This window comes from Cygnus olor, chromosome 3, assembly GCF_009769625.2.
Source record: "Cygnus olor isolate bCygOlo1 chromosome 3, bCygOlo1.pri.v2, whole genome shotgun sequence".
NCBI lineage: Eukaryota > Metazoa > Chordata > Aves > Anseriformes > Anatidae > Cygnus > Cygnus olor.
This window is the reverse complement of record NC_049171.1, coordinates 77,316,572-77,340,946: the sequence shown is the minus strand read 5'-3', so window position 1 is coordinate 77,340,946 and position 24,375 is coordinate 77,316,572. Positions and strand designations below refer to the sequence as shown.

General features: G+C 42.8%; 1 protein-coding gene across 1 annotated transcript; it reads right to left on the bottom strand.

Moving 5' to 3' along the window:
• Window positions 1-344: 344 nt before the first annotated feature.
• On the bottom strand, window positions 345-23,933 carry C3H1orf198 (chromosome 3 C1orf198 homolog). Its single transcript, XM_040552029.1, has 4 exons — window positions 23,447-23,933; window positions 15,319-15,369; window positions 4,768-5,319; window positions 345-2,806 (listed from the first exon to the last, which is right to left on the bottom strand). The coding sequence occupies exons 1-4, from the start codon at window positions 23,792-23,794 to the stop codon at window positions 2,750-2,752; spliced, it is 1,008 nt and encodes a 335-aa protein (XP_040407963.1). The 5' UTR covers window positions 23,795-23,933; the 3' UTR covers window positions 345-2,749.
• Window positions 23,934-24,375: the final 442 nt, after the last annotated feature.

The following is a 24,375-nucleotide window of genomic DNA, read 5'->3' as shown; positions in this document are numbered from 1 at the left end:
TAGATACTGGGTTTGTGTGTTAAGTTTAAAGTCCATTATAGAGAAGTTAAAATAAATTACGGTCTCGACAGAAGTCCCAAATCTCCTGTCCCCAGCTGTCAGAGAAAATGATAAAGCAAAATATTTCCCCAAACAATCTCACTTAGAAGTTTGAAAACCAGCTGCAGTGTAGAGGATTATTATTTTTTTTTCTGATATGAAAAACTCAGTTTCTAAATTCTAGACCAGATTGTTCTTGACTGCCTCTTAGGGAAATTCAAGATGTACCAAACAACTCCAATGGCACTGAGGAGAGCAGGGTGTAAGCGACAAAACACAAAGCAGTACAAAAGCCTTGAATGTTCTATTTAAAGTGACTTTATTAAAACATTGTTAATATAAAATGTGACCAAGTACAATTTTCTTTTTTGTAAGAATGTTTAATAAAAACATACGAAAGAAAGAAGGAGCATCAACTCTTGTCAAAGCACAGGAAAAACCTACCAGGATAAGTAAAAAGTTCTGCAGCATGTTCTACCAGCTGGTCCCAATGTGTATTAGGGTAGAGTTAGCCAATGGAAGAGACAGACAGCCCAGGTTCTTCTTTAAGAAGCTTCAATGTAGTCAGCAAAGATTTAACATAACGCTCCTCAACAGTAGGAGGCTTTGCTTTAAAGATCTGCCCCTATCAAAGTAAGATTAGAATGCACATCTTTACATTGGATTTAAAACTTTTCAACAGCTGAATGCATAGAAATTAGATTCAATGGTAAAGGTAATATCCAGGGTTAGCATTTGTCAGCTTCAAAAAGAAGGTGCAAGTCAATAATAATTAAAACACCTAAGGAGGTTTTGCTGAAGTTGTTCTAAGCTGCATTAATGCTGGATGCTTGTAAGAAATCCTAAAAAAAGGGCAGCTAAGAAAAAGCCAGCTGTAAAGCCTAGGCCAACAGAAACAATGAAAGTATTTTGTGAACTGCTGAATGCAGAGACAATATCCCGAATTACAGGAATTTGTACATCTCAGGAAGGATGTTAGGAAGCTTTCAGAATTCTGTAAGTCAGTCTGTGCAATGGCTTATACTCTGGCAATCTGCCCCCTTAGCTACCAAACCTTTTAAGAAAACACTTACTAGAAAAACTGGAGGTTTGGGGCTTCTGTTTTTTAGGGGGTAGGAGGGCAGCTTACAGCATCTTCCTTGATCACCAAGTTAAGTTTTAATGCTCTGTCAGCACACAATGCTTGTTCGGAGTAGGTGGTACAGCAATTAGAGGCAAGGACTCTTCCAGTACATTTCCAACCCTCCTTGTAACAACCTCACAGCAGGCAGAAGAGAACCCTGCAGCAGCCGGTTCTGCACATGGAGCTGCCACGGGCATCCAACCAAATGCCAAACGCTAACCCACGAGAAGCCTAGCACTATTACGGTCTAGTAGATGGTGACCTTCTTTTAGCTTTGGCGGGGACCCGCGAGAGCCGTTAGGGCCCCGTGTTTTGCCTTCTACCCCAAACAAATGCTACGGGACTATTGCTGAGGTAAAGGGAAGGTCAGACCTTTGGCATCGGAGCAGACCACCCACTGGTTGTGCGTAGGGGAAATTAAGGCTTCAAGGTGAGGTAAACACAGTGAGAGTCAGTGTGTAAATCATGCTGCATTTCAGAGACAACAGACTCACGCGACAGCTAACCTTGTTCTCTACATTTAAAACACCACACAAAGATCATTCGAAAGCGCAACTGCTGAGGGCCACCTTGAGATGCCTCTTTGCACCTCGGGAACAAATGTAACCCAGATGTCGAATGCTACCCACCAGGAGGAAAAAGCACCAAAGTTGATAAGTCCTTGAGACGATAAGCTGCTTAAAAAAACAAAGAAGCCTCATACAGCTATGACCTCCCATAAACATAGTGGTTTCCTGACACAAAGGTAAACCACACTCCAGCAGTTACCAATGCTGTACATCCAGCACTACTGGTAAGAGTTAGGCTCTAGCAAGGAGGCAGAGAAATCATTAGGCTTGTGTTCCCTGAAGACAGTTTCTCCCAATCATAAGGTGTTGTCTTGTTTCCCTTCCACCCCCAAGTCTTTAATCCAAAGACCAGAAACAGCCGTCATTTTCCCAGGTCATTTTTCTAACACTCTTCTGGTTAATTTAGCAGATTTGTAGGGTACAGACACAGTGCTTCTTTGGATCCATCATTTTGGCAATGCCTTTGCCCTCTTCAAAGAAAAGTATTTTCAGAAAAGTGGTATAAAAGTTACTTTCAAACTAAATGAGATAAAGAAATCAATACAATTCTTCTGTATGCGTATTCTTCATACTGTTTTTGCTAGTTATCTGAACTATGGAGTTCTTTGCTTATTTGGAACCATTGCATATGCTATGCTATGCTATGCTATTACTTACAGGCCATGCTAGCAAAGTTTCAATTGAAAATAGCAACCTGTTTCTGTAGGTTCCACTTCTTGGATGTGGAGACTCATTTATTTCTCTTTAATGTGTATTTGGTAACTTCTCCCACCTTCTCAATACAGTGGCTACTAAAAAAATTTGACAGATTTAAAAAAATAAGTCCAAATGAAACCACACATCTATCACTGTTTAAAAAAAAAAATGCATCTGGTATTACAAAAGTTTATACAAAGGCAACATTTAAGAGTTTGAAAGTTACTTCTAGAAAAAGACACAAATACTAGTAAATTAACACACAAGGAGAAAGATATTCCACTCCTTCCCAAAATTGGTTTGAACTATTTTGATGCATCTTTTACCAGTTGTCTAGAAAATCAAAGCCAGTCTTCAAGATAACATTGCTTGTACTAGTCTGCAAGAGAAAAAAAAAGAAATATGATGTGGTTGTTAATTATGGTATTACAAACTCTGTACTTGACTGCTTATCTGCAAAAGAAAGCTTAAAATGTTGTCTGCCACTATTTCAAGTCCTTCACCTTGCTCTAGCATGCGTAAGAACCCATGCCAGAAAATGCTAGACATGAAGATACACTCACAATGGCCAAAGAGGCAACTCCAGATAAGAAAAAAATCCTTGTAGTGGTCTGCAGGCAAAATGTTATTTTCTCCCCATGGAAAAACTCATAAACATCAATTTTCAGACTAGAGTGGGAATTGCAGAGAATGAAAAAAAAAAAACCACCACAGAACGTAGGCATTACTAATTCAAATGGATTGTCTGTTACAGTGACAGACAGCTGCTTCCAGAAAACTACATGTTTTAAACCCTGTTGACAAGTTATTTTACCAGGCTTTCAAGAACATGCTTGCGCCTGCAGCACTGCGCTGCCAGCCATGACATTTAAGGTGATTCCACCTTTCAGGAAGACTGCTCAAGGGACACGTCTGAGTCTCTAGAGCCTCTTCCTAGACTATGACCTATCTTCATTTCCTCTTTCTGGAATCTCTTCCCTGTTTGGGGGAAAGAATCCAGAAAGGAAATGAAAATTCTTTCACAGATCCTTCTCTGCTACTCTGCTCACATTTTGACATGGGAGGATTGTTTCTGCACGGAGAGGAAAAACAGGCTTTTCAAACTATTCCAGTTGGCTAGAAAACATTCACAGAGGAATTAATGCTGTACAAATCACTAATTTGTAGGAAATCATGACAGAGTCTTTATCTAAAATTAAAGAACTACTGCAGTCACAATTTGTGGCAAAACAGCTTCAGAAGTGTAATGCCTTAGCTCCAGGAAAAAAAATAATGACTAAACATAGGGCTCCAAGTGCTGAAGTGGCTTAAGTAATGTTCTCTCCTAAGTGCTGCCACTCACTTTGCTTTCAAGTATTTACCTCAGCCTGCATCCTTCTGACCTTACATCATCTTGTTCGGAATTTAAACAATCACCAGTGTGAAGATATGGTAAGAGAAAGCTACGTGACATGCTTGAGGTGTACAGTAATATGTCAGGCGTATGCCTGAGTGCAGTGCTACAGATCCCAAACAGAAACGCATGGCTTTGTTTCAAGAACGACTCTCCTTCTCTGCTTCAGTTTTAGGCTTCACATCTCTTTCTTTTCCTTCCCTCACCATGTCATATCCTGTTGTTCCCTTTCTTTTCTCACAGGTCAGCATCTGCTTTTTAAATAGCTCCAACAGTCTATTGAGCTGCTTAAGGATATTTTTTGTTGTTGAGCTATTTGTTTTTCTTTAAGAGAAAGAAAAACACATTCAGAAGGCTAATTTTGGGAGCTCATTCCATTTCCATTTTGGACTTTAAGAGAAAATACTTTTGAAAGCTGCCCAGCTGCTTGGGACAAAACACTGGGAAGTGGCTGTCGGGCTACTGCTTAGAACAGCTGAGAAACGAGCTCACCATTCACTGTTACGCTGCATGTAGCAAGAAAGTAGCCTAGATTCTAGTTTATCTACTATTCAAGTTGAGCTTTTTCCAATAAGTGTTCTGCTGTTTCAAGAAAAAAATAGTTTTTTATTTTTTTTATTTGATATAGTAAGTTCTTTACCCTAAACTGTTAGGTAGCTTGCTGTCAGTCAGCCAACGGATGCCATGTCAGTGTTTCTGTTATTATATCCAAATGATGCCCTCATCCTATGAATTTTACTGCATTAAAAAACACTTGATTGAAACAAACAATAGCAGTTAACATGTTGGTTATATAGACTTCCCTAAAGTTGCAGGATAAAAAGCCAGCAAGCTTAGTTATGGCTTAATGCTTTATGGAATTCCTGATCTTCCAGAATGACCTTATTGTATTTTAATGTTTTATATTTGTTTTTAAATTTAAGGATCGTGGATACAGCAGTCCTTACCTGTCCAGGCATTTGTGGATCTGAAAGTATAGTACCATCGTTATCTTCCTTGTTTGTCCTAGAAGATGCCAGGTACTGCGGTGGGTCAGGAAGAAAGAAATCATCTAGAGAACTAGCAGGGAGTTGAGAGGGTCGAGGTTTCTCCCATTCGAGGGATACAGAAGGTAGATTGGGGGTCACAGACTTCTCTGGTTTAGTTACGCTGGGCTTCTCGGCTTTCGCCATCTCCTTTGGAGCAGACTCCTGTCTGCAAAAAGAGGGAAGGGGTTTCTCTCCTTTCTCCATGGACTTGATCTGGCTGGGCGTCAGGGACTGGAACTCAGACTTGTCTCCTTCAAACTTTGAGCGCTCTGCATTTATCTTCCAGAAAGAAGACTCCTCATCCTTTCTGGGTGCTATCAACCCATCAGAGCCAGGGGTCTTAGCAGCCTGAGAAGGTTTAGGGACTTGGACACCAGGTGCTGCTTTAAGTGGCTGCCTCTGTTCGTTTTGCAGCTGGGCACCACCTTGTTCTTGTATGGACAGAGATGCAACGCTGAACTCCATCTGACTCTGTTCAAGGTTAAAGGAAAGAAAAAAGAGTATTTCAAAGCCCTTCATAAAGACAGTTTTGAACTTCTGATCTTGATGCGTATAGATAACACCTTTACCAACAGCCAGGCAACTCCCGCACAGCAACGCTAACTCATTTTCTCCATAAATGTCTATCTTTCTAGCTACGTTATAATAACTAACAGAAGACTGAAATGCAAGCAAACGTAGGAGTCCTGGACCTGCTGTAGAGGAGTCAGGCAGAGAGAAAACAATCATATTTGCGTTACTCAGTGCCACCCAAGATAGAAGTGCATAGCTTGCACGGCTCTAAAACATTAGAATAGATGTGGATGCATCTTGAAAGCTACAGATGTTTTACATGAGAAGATTAAACAAAAACACATGTGCTTTATAGAGCAGTTGAAAAGGCCGTCTTCCAGTAAGGTCTTTGATACCGTTGGCAACATGTTACAACTCCATCTACTTCCAAGATAAAGCATTAGATGCAACCAGTATGTGTAACAAGCAGCTTTTACAATTCTAATGCCTGAAGTACATCTCTGAAGTAAGAGAAACACCTCCAGCAGGTCCAGTTCAACACTTACTCCAGAGCTGATTTGCTTTTACTCGCAATGAGGATGGCTGTACTCATTTCTGAGACGTTATACTGGGTCAGGGAAGCAAGTGACCACAGTTAAGGCATGAAACAGAGCTTGCAAGAGCCACCTAAAAGTCCGCAGTACCACAAAACGTTCATTTTGCTTACTGCCACTTCAGTACTCTTGATCGTCATTTGGACACTCTTTAGGCTAATAAAAGTTAAGCCTTATTTCACCCTGAGGAACACACAAGTGTTCCTGTATGTAGGAATAATGCACCACAGCAAGCGCCAGAAAAGAACAATGTCATGCCTAGTATTTTGTTTGGAAAAAGGAACAAACAATGCAAAAAAAATTGCATTTACAGTTAGAGCTACACTGTTGTCATTATGGGCTTGATTAGTTTTCAAAAAGCCTAGAGGACATTTCAAATACTATATTTTGCTGTTAGCTATTGATAATTTCAAAGTTCATTACAAATTTGTAAAGTTTTCCCAATTCTCTCTCTTTCCCGGCCTTTCCTGAATAAAATTGCAATAGCATCTGCAGACCTAAATTTAAAACAAGTCCAAACTGCTTATCATTTTTACTAGAAGTGTTTGAGACCTATGTTACTGTACATGTTAAGTTCAGATGGACTCTAGATCTAGGACTTGCACACCTAGTATTTAATATTCAGAAACTTCTCATCAAAGAGCAAATGTTAACCCTGCAACCGATTATTTACAAACCAAATTTGTTTTGAACTGTCAGCAGCTAGCTACACATACATGAATCATGACTTAACTTCTGAAGTTTCTAAAGAATTAGATACCTCGGGTATTTTTCCAAGGTTACAGGCAAGGAAGCACCAGGTTGCATGCTTCCATTAGGAATATACTGTGTCATCAAATGAGGCAGAACATAAACATGCTGTGAGCAATTACAGCTCGACTGGAATCAGGTGAGTGCAAAAATACGTGAGAGTCCTTACCAAAGAGCTCAACTCCCTGCTCCACCCTCAGAAAACAGAGAGGGAAACCACAATGCTTTATTTTTTTAGTTTTCTTTTCAAACCCAAAGTCATGACTTAAAGTTAAGAACAGGAGATAAATTCTGTGTTAAACCATCTATGAGTGCAATGATGCTGAAGATTATTCGCAGTGACTGCCATTCCCTATATTAAATTATAGGGATTCATTTCCCTGAGGTCACTTGGCAATACTATTGAATTGAGATTTACCACCCTGAAATTAAGATGCATTAAGACTCACAGCTGCTAAAATCCAAGCTCAAAACAAAACAAACGAAAACCCACAACACAATATAAAGCGGACCTGCATTTACCCAATGACAAAAGAAAAACGTATTTTTTGGGGTTTGTTTTTACTGCACCTTGGAAGACTTAATTCCTACATGACAACCTACTTAAAACAGTGCTACTTTCTGTCCTTCAGCAGTAGCCTTTTCCTTCTTCTGCGTAGCCTGTCCCAAGGCTTACACTAGAGATGACACTAGCTGAGGGCCATCACAGCAGCAGTTTCAGTAAAATGGTTCCTTCCTTCCTCAGCTCAAGAGAGAGGGGGTCAGTGCCAAGAGCAGAGAGGGGCCACCCCAGCCCCACATCTACTTGATTGGTGTTGGAACCAAAATCTGGGCAAAACACTGACGGAAGGGAAGCGCGGGCCTGTTAGATCAAAAATAAGAAAAAAAAGCAAAACCACCAAGATGGTTTTGCCCTTCAACAGTAGCAGGATACACAAATAACGTCAGGTCTCCTGGAAAATTCTTATGTTGTGGTGCAAAAGCCACTTCCTGTGGCCATGTTGTATTTTCTCTCGCAAGGGCCCAAATGTCAGCTGAGAGCTCTGGTTTGGAAGCAGCGGGCTGCTTCTGGTGACGAGGAGAGCGTGGCACCACAGCAGAGCTTCGGGCAGCTTTACCCTTTCCAACCTGCTCATCGATGTGTGTCTGGGAGAAGATATGCTTTTGTCTTTTAGAAGGGAGACCTTGCAGAAGAATGGAGTTACATTATTTTTGTATTTTCACAGGACTGTGGATGAAGCAGTCATCCCAACCCAAAACTGATTCTGGGGAATAATGTACCAAAATAAGACCACATTTTGAGTAGCTGAAGTGTGAGATTAAATCTAACAAAAAATAGAATCTTGGTTTAAGAAAGAAAAATGTCTACTTCTCAGTTTGGACACTGCTTTTGTAATTTTGCTCTCAATTCCTGGAAATTTTCGTCTTTCAAGTGGTGAAGGAAGTTTTTGAATATTTATTAAATCGGTTTTCTGTGTAGATGTTCTGTCTAATTTAAACTAAATCTACTTTATCTACATTTGAAATAAAAAAGAGCTAACCTCACCCTTCTTGGTCAGTCTCTAATACCATATTCACATATGCACAGCTGCGGGTGATCATACCTTGCAGCTTCACAAGAAAGGCCCAATGATGTTTAAGATCGCATATTTGTGTCACAGCGTGCTTTGGAGATCAAATAGTTCACAGCATGACACTTCACATGGAATAATCTGATTGAAAATACTTCTCCAAGAGTTTTCTTTAGCCCACCAAAGAAGGCGAACAAGAAAAAACCACACTGAAAGCACAGGGCCTCAGCAGTCTGTGCAAGCAGCCCCGTGAGGTCAGACGTATCCTTCTGCTTCCCAGGAGCTTCCGTGGGTCAGTCACAAGTTTTCTATTTTCCTTGAAACATATGATGTTTCATTTGACTTTGAAAGTTATTTAATATGTCTGAACCCCTGAGAAATGCTGGTGATGAAAGAAAATGACTAATACGTAATATCTTTCAAGTCACAAAATTGGTAATAAAACACTAAAAAAAAAAAGGAAAAAAAAACAGAGCAGCAGATAATTTCACACAGAGATAGAGAAGACTCATCTGAGAAACACTCAATGCAGAAACCTAAACCATGAGTACTACTGTGTATTCTAACAGGTAGCTAGACACTAGAAACGTGAGTTTAACTGGTGTTTTCCTCCCAGTTTCTTAAATCAGGTTGTAAATTGGCAATTGATGGCTCAAGCAGGAGAGGGAAGGAGGCGACTGTTACTCCCGCCAAATAATTTCCTTTTTCTTTAAGTTTGTCAGTCAGAGGAATATCTTGGTGCATGTTTCTTCTTGCCCCAACCAGACTCATGGCAGCAGCTATTCCAAAGAGAGCTGTGCTGTGCGTTTGCTCTCATGAGGCTGATGGTGCTGCCGTGAGCTGAGGCTGGGCGGTTGAGCATTTAGCAGCAGAACTGCACTTGTGGCGGTCTACCAACAGGCTTTCTGGGGAAACAAACCCAGAACATTTTGATAAGATTAGATAATCAAAAGAAAATTGACATTTAGGCACAATTTGGAATTCCAGAGATTGGTTTTCAATCTCTTTCATAGGCTTTGTATGATCTTGAATAAGCTGCAATTTTTGGACTTTAATTTCCCAACTAAAGAATAAAATCAAAACACTTCCTTTCCTACCATTTGCCCAAATTATGTTTCTGGAAATTGTTCAGCTCCAAAAGTATCTCAATAGTTTATAGACAGGCTAGTACAGTCCCAACTGCAATTTCTATGTGTTATCACATTCAAAAAAAAGCTATTAACAACAGTAGTATTTTCAATATTGCCTGCAAGAGCAAGTAATTCTCAATGCATGAGACAGAAAGAGAGAGAGAGAGAGAGAAAGAGAGAGAGAGAGAGAGAGAGAGAGAGAGAGAGAGAGAGAGAGAGAGAGAGAGAGAGAGCGAGCAGACAAACACACAAAGTAGTATTTTGAGGCAGAGTAAACTTAGAAGTCTGCTGTTACTGTTTTTGTGTTTTAAATCTTACCCCTCTGGTCCCAAACACCTGCAAGGAAAGGGTTAAAGTAAAGGATGCTTAGGTCTTGGACCATCTCTCTGTCCAATAGATTAAGGAGAAGCAATATTCAAAACTGTAGTTTTTAGGAATCTGTGTATCCATCCTTCCTTCAAAAGGCCATGGAAAGGCATCTATCAATTTTATTTATTGGATTAAAAACACTGAGACCTAACTTCAGCGTCCCTCAGGAGGGAGGGATGACCCACCAAATCATAAAACCATCTGTATATGCTCCTGGGAAACAATGTAGTCTGAAAGGGAGGAACCACACACTTCAGGAACCTAATGATTTAATAACACTGTATAGAATCACGTCTCATTCCTAAGTCTATATTATAAACAAGATGACCACAAAGAACCCAGGAGCTTTTATTTTTGTTTTTAAGCAACTTATTCACTCATCAGGAATGTGTAGTATTTTACTAAACAGACACGCAAACACAGCCAAAACAAATAGTTTTGCTTGGCAGCCTGAAAAATCTCAATCGTTGAGACAAAGACTGCAGAAATGCTGTCAAAAGCAACTTGTTTTAAGCACAGCCTGATATATGCAGAGGTAAGAAAGTGAAGATAAAAAGATGACTTTAGAAGATGACTTTGGTTCGCTGAATGGACAAAACCAGAATAAACATGGACACAAAGTAGTTGCAGTTTTTGCTTTGTTTCCTGTGCACACAGTGGGTGTTTTCAGGAGCTTTTCAGAAAGAAATCCTTAGGTCAGCAGAAACTAATGGCAAGGGCAAAAATAGAGCAAAAACAATCTAAGTAATTTTAGTCCATACCAAGAGATAATGTGGAAGACGCACAGCACTTAGCTTCAGGGGAAGTTTCATGACCTGGACACAAGTTTGTCACTCTTACTGGTGAGCCTGAGCAAACTCAGAGTATCAGTACCTGGTATATGCACGGTTTTACGCTCAAAAACAGCTGTCCAAAGGTTGATGCAGGTGACTGAATCCTTAGCCAAGAACAACTGGCCATGCAGATTAAAATAAACTTTGAACACAGCTACTATTATCACAGTTTATTTTTTTCTTTTGCTCAAGAATTGAAACTCAACAGTAGTCTTGCAGCACTGTTGTTTTTTTCAAATATCTGTAGTCCAGATAAAAAAGGGGAAGCAAAAACCCCAAATCTCAGGCATCACCCTTCATACCTTCCAAGAAAGTATTGCCGTTTATGCCAACTCGATAAAAATAACTGCACCAAATTATAGGTTGAAAAATGAATCTAACATCAGGCTACTAAATAAGGAGGGAAAAATATTTTCTGCTACTTTCTTCCTATTTAAATAAATAATAAAAAATAACAGCTAGGACTTGTACAAGTCAGGATATTGAAGACTGCCTTTGAGTTTTAGCCCTTAGATATAGGAAACACGATTTGTATAATACCATGTATTTTATAGTAAGTAGTACTTTTCTATTTTCTTTCTAAATCATTGCTGGAATTAGATCACTTCCACAGAGACATAAAAAGGTGAATTCAGACACTGAGACAGCAAACAGATTACTGGAGGGGATTGAAGCTTGATGCTTTTTCTTTCTGTCCTTTTTTAAGTATCACACCTTGAAGGCTTTTCTTTTCAACTAACATCTGAGGGGCTGCCATAAGTAGAAGAGAGCTGAAGGAGGAAAAGTCAGGAGTTTTTTAAACAAACAAACAAACACACACAAAAATGAAAACAAAACAAACAAAAACCCCACACCTACAGCAAGGACTCTCTAAAGCTACCTCTACATCTATTCTAGCTGTAGCAAGACCAACAATTTTTTTCGATGAGAGTGTGTCTGTTTTAAATATCTGGAATTAAACCTATTTTAGTTAACAGCATGAATTAGAAATAGATTCCAACTTATTCCCATGCTGCTCTATGTATTCAATGTGTTAGCTGAGGCAGCAGACTGAAATTATATTTTCTGCCCACTACTAAATTAACTAAAAAACAACAACAATAGCAAACAACATAGAAAGTTCTGAGTTCAGGAAAAGTTTCACAAATTTTATTTCCAAAACCAGGCATGATTCTCGTTTTCCATTTGTATCTTGAGGTCCGTGCCGAGTTTCACTGAATTTTTACATCAAACAGACCAAGAAACCTCAAAGCCTAAACTCAGCCAGAATGTCAGCTTTCATCTCACTTAAACCTGAAGCCATAAATAGAATGACCTAAATTCACAAACCTGGCTTTAGCTTCAGTTAAAAAAACGTAACCCACATTTCATGATGTGTTATATTCATGAGGGCTCCACCCATGAACCAAATCACTCTGTCCAACTCTGTCCCGAGCTTTAAAATGTCACTTTATTTGCAGTGCCATGAGAACATGTTGCTTTTTAAGTGATTTTCCTTTTGAGAATTGCTACAGTTTTTTATGAAAAATATGAGATCCTTCAAATGCTGCCTAACAGCTAGCTCAAAAATTTATTGTTTCTATTTTTTAACCTGCTAACAAAGCAAAGAGGTAAGACAAGAACTTATTTGAACAAATGACTTCAAACAGCTTAAAATGCTAGAGACACTCATATGCATATTTGACATGAACAACTTAACCCTTACCTCACATTTGTGTTTAAAATGAGAGCACAGAAAATTTACTTTTGACAGAAGAGAGGTTATCGAGTCCTCCAACTGCATTCTGTCCAAACTGAAAGCAATTTAGTACACTGTCCTCATGGTAAGTGGAACAGCCACGAAATTAGGGAATTCGCTGCAGTAGCTACTGTAAGAAAAATGTGTCCATGCCTAATCAGCTGGAAGCAGCATTTTCATCACTGCAACAGCTGAGAGCAGCTCCAACTTGCAGAAAACATACCCTTCCCTCTTCTCTACTGTTCTCACTACCCTCTCAGCTGTCCTAAAATAGTTGTCCTACAGGCAACTACTGATTTCGCTACTTTATATTTTTCATACAGTCTCAGTGTTAAAAATAAAAATCAAGCCTATCGGCTTTACTGATTTAAATCTCTATTTTCTCCTTCTCTGCAAAAGTAGACATTAAATGTCACATTCCCTTCCGTAGGTAACCCAAAGCACATTCGTACAAAGCTGCAAGAGAATGAAGGTATTCCGTCATCACAGGCAATAATGCAGACAAAAAACAAAACAAAACAAAACAAAACAACTCTTCATGAGCAGGAGATCAGGGAAAATAATATTATAGAGAGAACAGCCCATCCTGAGGTAGAGCTAATGAAATGGGAAGAGCCTGATAGCCTAAAATAACAGTGGGAGATCTGGCTCACAAGACTGTGAACATGCATCACAACATAGCAATATTATTCAGGCTCACTCAAGCTTTTTTGCTGTTTCCCCATGCTGGACTGACAGCAAGAACATTTTCTCCTGAGGCACTACCTCACGGAGAAATTGCGTTCCAGTATTCTCCTGCTGCAGTACTGGTTAGGGACGAGATCAAAGAGTAAGCATGAAGCGAGACATCAGCCTTTAGAAGCAGGAGACACAGCAGCTGAAGGGTTGGGCTGAAAGCCTGCCACAGCATAACGAGGCACTGGGAAGAAAACAAAAGGAGGAACCCACACAAAGCGACCAACCCACACACCATGAGGCAGGACAAAATGGATTCTCTGGAGCTTTGCTCAAGGAAAAGGTCGTTCAGCTTCTCACCCTGCAGCCGAAGCACAGCTTTTATCTCCGGTCAGCAAGGAGGGAAGGGGAAAGCCAGAAGCACATCTTGATTAGCTGAGACAAATAATTATTCCTAAAGCAACCTCCCCCCACCTCATTTTTCTTCAGCAGTCACACGAGGGTTTGCATGTCATTCTGCGATCCTCCATTCGTTACAGAAAGGTGAGAAACTGGAGCATCATCCTTTACTCTGAGACACCAGGAGGACAGTAGAAATAGTCTTAAGCAGCAAGGGAAAAGCCACAGGTTGGGTTCAAAAAAGCTTCACTAAACATACAAGCATTGAAAAGACAACTGCCAGCTAAAGAGAAAACCCATCTGACCGCAGGTACAGCTCACCATGGATCACTGGGCAGTGTGTTACAGGCAGCACCATCTCCAGTGCAAGTATTCGGATGTTATCAAATCGTATCAAGACAGAGCCTGGAAATATGATTACATCTGCCATGTTCCCAAGACTGAGTTTTGGGGTTTGCATCAAAAAGTACAGGAGAGACAACATAACTGTCTCCAGCATATGATTTATTTCTCCTTATTGTCAATGAGTTCCACGCTCTTCTCACTATTCTTGACTGATTCACCCAAGCTCACACACATTACAAGCCTCTCTAGTATTCTCCTAAAGCCTGTGGCTGCTTCTTCTAAGAGTCTTGAAAAGACAGGAGGGCTTGACTGAGCTAGCTGGCTCCCACCGCCAGAAACCCTCCTGACCCAGCTTATAACACAGTTTTAAGGCCCCTGAAGACTGGCGATGGTTTCTCTTGAACTGTAGCAGTGTAGGCTGCAGGGATCTAGGAGCCACAGCAAGTCATAGGGTAATCCACATCTGCAGAGCGCAGATGGGGTGCTAGCCAGAGGCAGTGACCTTGAGCAGGAAGGCTGACAACAACTTTAGGGCTGGGTCAGCTGGATTAATTTAGTATTCACTGGCATTTCCAGGTAATTACCCTGCATTAGCCTAAGATTATATACGTAAGCTCATACATGATAACTACATATTTCAAGGGCAAAAAAAGGAAAAGTGGGGGAAAAGCAGCTTTCTCTGGCAGATAAATCCAGAAAACAAAAAGTCTGAAATGTGTGATTAAATTAACATGGCCACCATACCCAGCTGAGAAAGGCAGTGAGCTGTGCTTTCCCACTAGAAACATGGTACAACTGTGTGTGTTTCCTCACACTGCAAGTTCACAAACATGGGGAAATCTGGCTCTACTTCAGCCTTATGAGAATCCCATTGTAAATAATGCTTTAACAAAATATCAGGGGCAAAGTAAAATATATATATATGTGTATATATTGTATATATATTATTATATATATATATAAAACCACCACAGAAAAAAAACACATTATTTTTGAAGGAGCTGCCTTTTGGAAAGAACGCAATGCTTTCAGCACAGCCCTAGGTTAACAAGTTTTATTACATTCTACTACATAACAAGAAGATGAAGCATAAGATAGTCTACAAGAAAACAAAAAATGAACTTCTAATGAAGTTACTAGATATAGGTACCTTTCTCACCCCATTCCCTAACTACTTTATTCCTGCCTTCTAAACTGAAATGCAGTTATGCTTACACAATAACTGATGCATGTTTTCAAGATTAAATTTTCACTCAACATGGAAAATTGTTTTGAAAGTTCGCTGTGAAAAAAAAATCAAATAATTTGGAATGAATCAGTTCTACACCTGCACTTGAAGTCAGAACATTACAACAGAAAGTACATTTTGTGTTTTTGTTGCCGTAAATCAAAGTACACCAGCCCTGTTCCATTTGAGTACGGTCACTTTACACAGCTCTCATAGAATCGAGGCGACATTGGCCTATCAAGTATCGAAATGAAGATATTACAAAAGCAGAAGGACCAGCGTCAAATGACAAACCAACATTAAAGATAAAAGTGCTGCATATTCACCTTCGTTTCCCAGGAGAACGGAGCCGAGTGTTCATCTTGCCAAGTTATGTCCTGAAATAAAATTCAAGAATGTAAAAATCAGAACAGCTTTACCTGCTCAGAGAATCACACAGATAACATTATGTTGCGCTGCTGGAAGCATAATCACCACCACAGAACTAGCTAAAAAGTGAGAGCACTGCTTCTACATGTCACTGACTACATTTTAAGACCGACTGAAAGCAAGTTCTCTGAGGGAACTTACTACCAATTAGTATTCCAATTTAACCTGACAATTTAACCCAAGTATATGAAGATTTAACGTGGTCTAAACTTCTGGAAATGATTTCTCTATAAATCGCTTTAAAATGTATTATATCTCCAATTTTCTACTCTACATTCTCCTCGGTGGCTACTAGCAACACACAGGGACAGAATTAAGGAGAGGAGCGGGGGCCTTAGGGAAATGAAGTCCCAGTTCCCCCGCTCCGCAGATGGAAGAGCGTGTGTGCAAGCAGGCAGCCTCGTGGCAGCAAAACAGCTGCACGTCCATCCCTCCAAGCCACAGCTGGGTCCGGCCCTGACAAGATACAGCTTTATGCACTTTAAGAACAGTCGGTTCAAAGTACTTGGTGCTGTTCAAGCAAGAGTAAAAGCCCAATCTGAATCCAAGAAGTGCCATTCTGGGAAAGTACTGTGAGGTTTCATGACTAACGGAGACTCTGGCCATGCGTAATGCTGCAAGAGAGTGGTTGGGAATTCATTAAGAGCTCTGAGTGAACTCTGCTGGTTTTGATCATTACTGTATTTCAGCTTTATTACTAAGGCCAGAATGAGTAATGGAATAAAATTTAAGAAGCTGTTATTACGAAAATAATCCCAATTTGAGAAATTCAGGTAATCTCTTCACACATAGCACGCTGTCCGGAAAGACACACAAACCACATCAAGCAAGAAGGGGTGAAAAATAAATAGATACACATTGTGCACATTTTTTCACAACTTGCTATAAAACGGTTGCACTTTTAGTCCTAGTCATGGCTGAGACTTATTTGTACGTTGGATGCTCATGCTGGCCAAGGTAACGAGATGCACCCTCCACACTACGTATAATGCTGCTTTGCCACCACAGGGGAGGAACAGGAATCAGAAGGATGGCTGGGTGGATGGGTGGATGGATGGATGTAAAAAGGCCTGGAGTAACCATGCATAAGGAAGGAGAGGACAAGACCTGGAAAGCTTGTTTCACACTTCTAAATAGAACTAGACTGTGTTTTAAGCTAACTACTGCTCAGGAATCCCCCATCTAAACATGAAAACACGGCAATCTCCAATTCTTTCTCACTTGTGAAACACAGGGTTTCTAGCAGCAAAGTGTTTGTGGTATATGACAGTAATCCCTCACTCTTTTGTGAGGATATACAAGCAAGATTCACCTGCCTAATTCTTTACTGGCCAAGATCTTAGCATCTAGGGTGAGGCTGGATGAAAATACTTTTGAAATCCAAAGAACCGGGCTGATCAGAGACCACCTGAAAGGGAAAGCCTGGGCTCTGCTGGACCAACCATTCTGACCAAGAAGGAAGTTTGACACAGGAAATTAATTGCCACAAACACAAGTGTAACACTAGGTTCTCTCATTCTAGGAAGCGGATACTCTTATTTATTACTGTTTAAGGGAAACAAAGTGAGTAAAAGTCTGTTTTTATTGTCTGTTCTATCAGTATTTGCCCTGTGCAGTGCTGCCAACCGCATGGGAATGCCATAGCACTTAGGGGGCATGCCTTGCAGCAGGTGAGCTGACAAATTATTTCAAAACCATTTTAGAACTGGATCTTTCACATCTGAAACTGGCAGAGTTGTAACCCCATTTCTGAAGGATGCACGACAGGAATCACAGCCCAGAGGGAGCACGTGTTGGAAAGAGCATTCAGTGAGCCCAGCTGCTGGATTAAGTCCAACGCACTGGAGGTAGGACTATAATCCCTGTGTCCACGTGGGGTCTGGACAAATTAGTTCTGGCCTTCAACCACAGCGCTAGAGGATACAAATGAAGTCCAACAAACTCCCACATGCTGTCAGGGAGCCTCAGAGCTCCAGATGTTAACAGAGTTGTCAGTGTATTTTACCTCAGGAGTTTAAAGGAAGCTTCGTCTTCTTGTCAGAAGGCTCACAGTTCATGAGGAACTGGAGAGCAGGGGATAAAAAACTTAGTATGAGACTGATCCCAATAATAAACTGGGACAGACTGTAGGTCAGCCAGCTGTACACGTATGGGTGGTTTAGATGAGCTACTATTAACTGTCAGACATTTCCAGTGGAAAACAACAAAGGGAAAACTTGTGTTGGGAATGAGGAGAGCACATTAAGCCCAAACAGCCCTTGTAAAGGACTATGATACAGGTCCATTTACGCAACATGCAAAGCAGCCACAAACCAGTCCTAAAGCTGGCAGCAAGGCATGGCCATGTTGTCCTGGATCCCATGGCCATGTTGTCCTGGATCCAAGATGGCCAGTTCTTTCTTTTCCTGTATTTGGGACAAGTACAGACAGCACTGGGAGGAGATGCCTCTTCACCCAACGTTCTCTGCACGTCCTCAACTCAGAGAAGATGCTGGTGCTGCTGCTGACAAAACACTGCCTGAAGAGGGACAGGAAAGCAGCATGGGGAAGAATGAGTGAACATACGACATTGCCATACACCAGGACAGACAACTCCCTACAGAACGGAGCGAGTCAGCTTTCCACTTAGTAGAAATTGTTGTCTTCAACAACCACTGAACTTGTGGGCACATAACTTCAATCTCCAGCTTAGGTAGACAAAACACTCCCAAAATGAACTAACGGTATTTTGGTACTGGTTGTTTAAAGGTTCTTGTCAGAGACAAGGCCTAAGACTTTGCTGGGTAATTTCTAAAGACGTAAGTAGTAGACACTTGTTAGGCTGGAGGAGGTCCCTGAAAGAAAAGCACAGATTTTCTTTCTTCCACATAGGGTTCATTGTATTTCAGGCTCCACTTCCCAGCACACTTGCACTTCCCAGCCAGTAAATCTGAAGAGCTTTGCCCTTATTGAAGAGGTCTTCCACTGGATCTAGCAATCTATTTCATAACACGGTTTGGAGCTTCAAGGAGTTGATGTCTGTGGTCACCTGAAGTGTCCTTGAAGGTAGGATTAAATAGACAGTTACCACGTTCTGTCCACTGTCACAGAAGGGAAGGAAGTTTGTGGCCTCCATCTCTTGTGCCTCAGAGGACACGCAGAGGACCAAGTGAGCAGCAGGAGAACAGCGCAGTTCTGCCGCTTCCTGTCTGATGTACCTGATGCACGTCTATCACCAACTAAATCTGAGAAAGAATTTTGCTTTCTGTGCAATAAACAAGTTCTCCCATGCTTCAAGAAAACGGGAGCAAAAACATACACAATTTTAATATTCACAAAAGTAAATGGAGTGAGATTTTTTCCAAGAAAAAAAAAAAAAAAGCTTTGAGGCTATTTAGCATCAGCATGGATTAGACGTGATCCATATCTGATCAGCTTTTGTTTTCAGCACACAAAGCTCTCTTCCAGAAAGAAGCCAAATAAATAAACTTTTGTTCACCAGCGTTAAAGAACCCATTTGTAAGAAAGCAGGCCTCATGCAACATATTTCATAGCTTAAAAAAAAAAAAAGGGCGGGGGGGTAGAGAGAAAGAGAGGCAAAAATCTGGTCATACGCTTGACTTCAACAACCAGCTGCAGAATATATTAGAAAGATTCATATACTATGCTGGCTACATGTAGGCATTGTGTTGCCAAACAGCAAGAGAATTTCGAAATGGAAGACACTGGGAGAAAGATGCCAGGCTGTCTGACACAAGCATTGCTCAGAGCAGCTGACAATGACCATGCCATCCCAAAACTACCATGAAATGCGTTCCTGTGCTGGCAAATGCACCTCAGAAGCATTATCGGAACAGGACTTGCTGGTTCTTGTGGTTTAACTGCACTCAAAAATTGCACTGCGTTTTTTATTTAAAAAAAAAAAGCACAAATCTATAACAGACATTACATTAAAGCTATTGCTATATTCAGTACTTGCTGCTTTAAAGCATTTTTAAGTAGGAGATAAAAGGGTTGATCCTTTGGCTTGGTGTCAAACTTCTTAAGGCAAAGCAACACGAACACAGTACCCACCTTCAGGTAGCTAAGTCAAGCTTCCCTATTAAAAGATAGGATGAAACTACCAAAACTCTCTTACCTGTCTATTCTCCGCATAAACTATTAAACATTTTCTAAATCACATGGCATTTTCTTCAACAAAAAGTTTAGTTATCATTAGTCCAATATGCCTTAAAAAAAAAGAATTAAAGATAAAAATAATCAGGCCTTGAATCTATGTGCACGTCACACTTGTGGATAAACAGGGGCAGTACGGAGAGATGGCAGAATTTGCTGTAAGCTAAATATCTAAACTGTCCTGCACTAAACTAAAGGGGGAGGATCCAATGGCATCAACTATCATCAAGTCAGATGCTTAACACAATTTATGATGTATTTCAAAAATAACCCCTTTCTATTACATTTACATTAAATCCTAAATTCTACTTCCAGATTTTTCTCTGCTTAGTTAACCCTCTTTTCTACCAGCTGGAGAAACACCAGCATTCGGAGCCTTGTTAGGGAAGATGAAGCTCTGCTTGAAGCTTGCAGCATCCAAAAGCCCTTGGCCAAAAGACGTAGACTGTCTGGACACAAGCAATGATGGTGAAGTGACAAACAGTTTCCTGTTGCGTCCACATGCAGATAACAAGTCACTTAATCTTCAGCAAACGGGACAAAAAATCTTTCATGGGGGTGTAAATGTTAGCCTAAAAGAGACGAAAATATATGCTTGACCTAGAGCACATGACTCTAGAAAAACAGAACCCGAGAGGCAAGATATGTTTTTTGCTAAGAGCAGGTGTTGGAAAACAGCAAGGTCTGTGACCCCACCACGGATATGAAGCTGGTGTTCTCTGGGGCCTGTTTCAACTTGCAAGTCTTACTTGACATTGTGAAGCTGACGGTGGACACGTCAGTGGCTGCTGTTTGTAGTTAGGTGCATCATCACCATGACAGTGTGGAGCACGTAGGCAGACGTCAACCGTGCTGGGTGCCACCCAGGCAAACTGTGGTAGTGAAACAGTGGAGTCAGGGGGCCCGGTTCCTGTCCTCCCATTTCTCTCATCGAGCTTTTTGTAACTTTTTAAAGTACGCTCAGTTCTTTGACAGCAGGATGGCATATTAAAAAGCAGCACGTGAGATTCACAGTGCACACACATCTTCTGGTATTATGCTGGGGTCTGGCAATGCTGCAGGGAGGGTGAGGTAATGAAAGGGAAGGAGCTGTGGGACTCAGGCAGTTCCAGGCATTTGTCAGCAGTGATACATGGTGCCACAGCACTCTGGCGCTACGACACAACTGGATCAACACTACAGGATGCTGTGGTCCTGCCTGCCACCGTGCATCTATTTTCTGTCACAGCCTTCCCACGCAGGCAATGTACTGAAAGATGTTTTGGAAATGTAAGAATGCTTATATTTTGAGAGCTTGCAGTCCTGCACTAGAAGTTCAGGAAATCAGTTTGGTGTTAGAAAAGATCTATGGGAAGAGGTGGGAGGAGAAAGAGGGAACGAACCGTCCAGAAATATAATATATACCACTAAATATATCCTCTGTACCAGCTTATCAAAGTGGCCACGTGCATTAAAGTGGCAATGAAATGCTGAGTTCTGGCTGGGTAAATCAGTATTTTCAGCATTCATCCTTACTTTGCTTTCTCCCAAGTCCTCCAAAAAACACACGAAGAAGGAGATCAATATTTCGTGTTTAAGCAAGCACAGGTAGATCTCTACAGACTTCAACAGTAGTTACCAGGGAAGATGAGCAATGCTTCTGTGGCCAAATGTGACACTTGTGGAGCGGGTGTCAACAAGGACATCGTTGGACCAGCACACTCACGCTGTAAGGGCTGCAATATTGATCAGTGGTTTTGGGGTATGCAGGCTACTCTCTGCTTCCTTACCTCAGGATACCGTACACCAAGAGACAGGGACAGGAGCCAGGATCAATCTAACTGCCCTACGAGCAAGTGCTAGGTGACCGTGGTACGTGCAGCAGCTACAACTTACAGACGGCAGCAGCACGGCTCGGTAAGCTGTCAGCTCAGAAGGCAGCACGGTAACAGAGCTCCGTAGGCAAAGCGTTTGCAAGCCTGGAAAGTTGACCTGTAACAGCAAGGCACTGGCCGCGGTGGCTCTGTAACAGTAGGACGCGGAGGAGCAATTACTGAGCCAGGGCAAATGTCCAAAAAATCAGGTTGGATGCCAGAAGGGGAGCTGGGGGAGAGGAAGCTATCAGATGAGGAGCCAGGAAAAGCTCCAAGGCTCAATAGTGCTATTGGAAGAACTAAAATGGAAATGGAGGATGCCAAAACAAGTGGAATCTCTTTCTTCAGAAAAGCAATCTATATTAACTTCAGCTTGGAAGTCAACGAGGAAGTCAGTTGAGGCAGATGCTTCCAAAATTAAACACTTTGCATCAAGTATTTTGATGAGCCACGATTTCTTTAGTTAATGGTTACAAAAAGGCTAAGGACAACATTATTTGCATCATAGCGATATTCTGGGGGAAGAAGAAAAAGAAAACGACTTGCCAAATTTCAGATGGACTCTCTAGTTGTACTTTTGTTGAGCAGGAAATGATTATTTCCATATGGTACAGCACAACAACCTACTACATGCTTTCTTTCCTTCTGGATCCACATAATTCAAAGCAGAAAGCACAGCAGAGCTGTCTGAGACCAGGAAAGCTGAACGCATTCAGTTTCCACAGTCATTAACCTAAGTCCTTTCACAAGCAACTTCAAGTTTAGGTTTTCTTTAAAGACTGATTGTGCAAGCCAATTTGTCCATGTCCTTCTGTACACTCTTTTTCACCAAAAGTGATAGTTTATTACCAGGAAATATCTACCCAGACTTTCTGGTATCGCTGACTATATAAAACCAAACATGAGCACACATTGCCTGGCTCTAGATGCGATGTGTGTGCTGCACATTGTCCTACCTTCCCAGCACACAAGGCACAGGCAGCAGCCTTCTACCACAAAGCCAGTTAGGAACCACGATGCCTCAAACGCTTCTCACAAACCTTAGTGCACAAGATACCAGTGAGGTAGCTAAAAGAAGCACTGCTCAATTTAAATTGGATGATTACAAGTGCAGGAGCACTCCAGATATTGGCTCTGTAATCATACCAAGACTTAAAAACAAAGCAAAACAAAACAAAGGAAATCTCATACAAGGAGTAAGAGGGATACAGGATGTGAAGAGCACCGTTAGGTCTTCTCAGATAATTATTAGTCCTTCTTCACAGGAGCACACTCCGTACAGGGACCAGCTGCTCCAGACCAGGTACCCTCGTACCTGTGCTCTCCTGGAGCATCTGCCACACTTTGCCATTAAACAGGTGGCTCTCAGGAGCTTCAAAATCCATACTTTTTGTCATCTATCTTTCCACACCCTTGTTTTTCCTGGCACATAACATGGAAAAGGCTACATTTTCTAAGGTGTCAAAAATACCAAGAGCTGGAATGTTTTCAGCGTTGTATTTTTAACTGTATCTAAAATTAGGAGCAAAAAAGGAAGAGATTTAACTGAGGGTAAACATTCCCTACAGTCCCTTTCCAGCAGGGGATCACGTCCAGAGCCAGCCCAGCCTTCGGCGGCCGGACAACTTCGGGAAGGCGCTGCCACCGACCTCTTCTCTAAGCCTTTTTTTTTTTTTTAATAAAATCCACTCCGGGATCGCTCCTGCTTATCTCGGACAAACTTCGGCGGGCTGCCTTTAACCAACCCCCCCCGCGTACAGCGACCACCACACCCCGCCCTTGGGCACACGCAGCGGGCAGTGGGCGAACGATACCGCTCCCGCCCCTCACCGGGAGCCCCCCGAAACCCGTCCCTCGGCCACCGAGGACACGAGGGGCGCCCGCCCTGCCCGCCTCAGCGGGGCTCGCCGCCCCGGCCCCTCACGGACCCGCCATGGCGGAGCCCCCTCAGGCGGCCGCGCCCAGCGGGGGCGGGCACGGGCACGGCGCGGGCCCCCCGGCCGCCGCCCGCGGGTACCTCGTCGCCGAAGCGCACCAGCTTCTGGCCCGTGTTGAGGCGGAGGCTGGGGTAGGAGGCGGGCGGCGGCGGCGGGCGGGCGGCGCCGCGGTGTGCGGCGTAGCGGGCCTGGACGTGCGGCTCCACCAGGCACTTGTCGATGATCTCGTCCTGCTGGCGGGGCGGCAGCCGCTCCCACTCGGGCCCGTAGCGCTCGCGGATCCGCTCCTTCTCCGCCATGATCTTGCGCGCCATGGGGCTCAGCGAGGAGAAGTAGCTGAAGCGCTTGCGCTCCCGCTCGTCCAGCGGCCGGTTGCCGTTCATCACCGCCGTGCGGGAGGCGGCGATCGCCGCCGCCATGGAGGCCATGGCCACCCCGCCGCCAGCCCCGCACAGCCCCAAGCCGGCCGCGCTCGCACGGCGGGAGCGGGAACCGCCTCCTCCCTTCTCTTCTTCTCCTCCTCCCTTCTCCTCCCTTCCCTTCCCGGCTCCGCTCCTGCAGACACCGCCTCCCCTCGCTCCCTATAAACGCCGGCCGCCGCCCCCCAGCCCGCCTCCCGCACGCCCAGCGCTGCCGGCCGGCTCTAGGCGCTGCCGGGCTCCTGCCTCGCAGCTGGCGGCGGGACCCGGGCAGGAGAAGCGCTCCCGGCTCCCAGGAGAGCCCCTGCGGAGCCCACCCGCCCCGTCCCTGCCCCAGCAGCAGCGCCTGCCCCCGGCGAACCCCCTCATGTCTTCTAGTCCCTCACACGCACCGGCCCCCCTGGAGGAGCCGGCCTGCCCCTTTCGTCCAACCCAACAGGCTCGGCAGGTAGCCGCTCGAAAGCAACTGTGTTATGTGGTAAAATAAACCCCAAAAAGTCGCAGCCCAAGTGTAACGGCTCCACTCGTTAGTAACACGGAGCGTGGTGGGGCTGAGCTTTGAGGATATACCCCAAACGCCAGAATAAAGG

Bases quoted from the DNA above. Each gene is read 5' to 3' on its own strand.
- C3H1orf198 (XM_040552029.1), bottom strand. From the start codon at position 23,794: ATGGCCTCCATGGCGGCGGCGATCGCCGCCTCCCGCACGGCGGTGATG. The intron at 5,320-15,318 runs GTGAATATGCAG...AACCTTGAACAG, and splicing joins CGTTCTCCTGGGAAACGAAG to AGTCAGATGGAGTTCAGCGT. The intron at 2,807-4,767 runs GTAAGGACTGCT...TTTCTCTTGCAG, and splicing joins ATCCACAAATGCCTGGACAG to ACTAGTACAAGCAATGTTAT.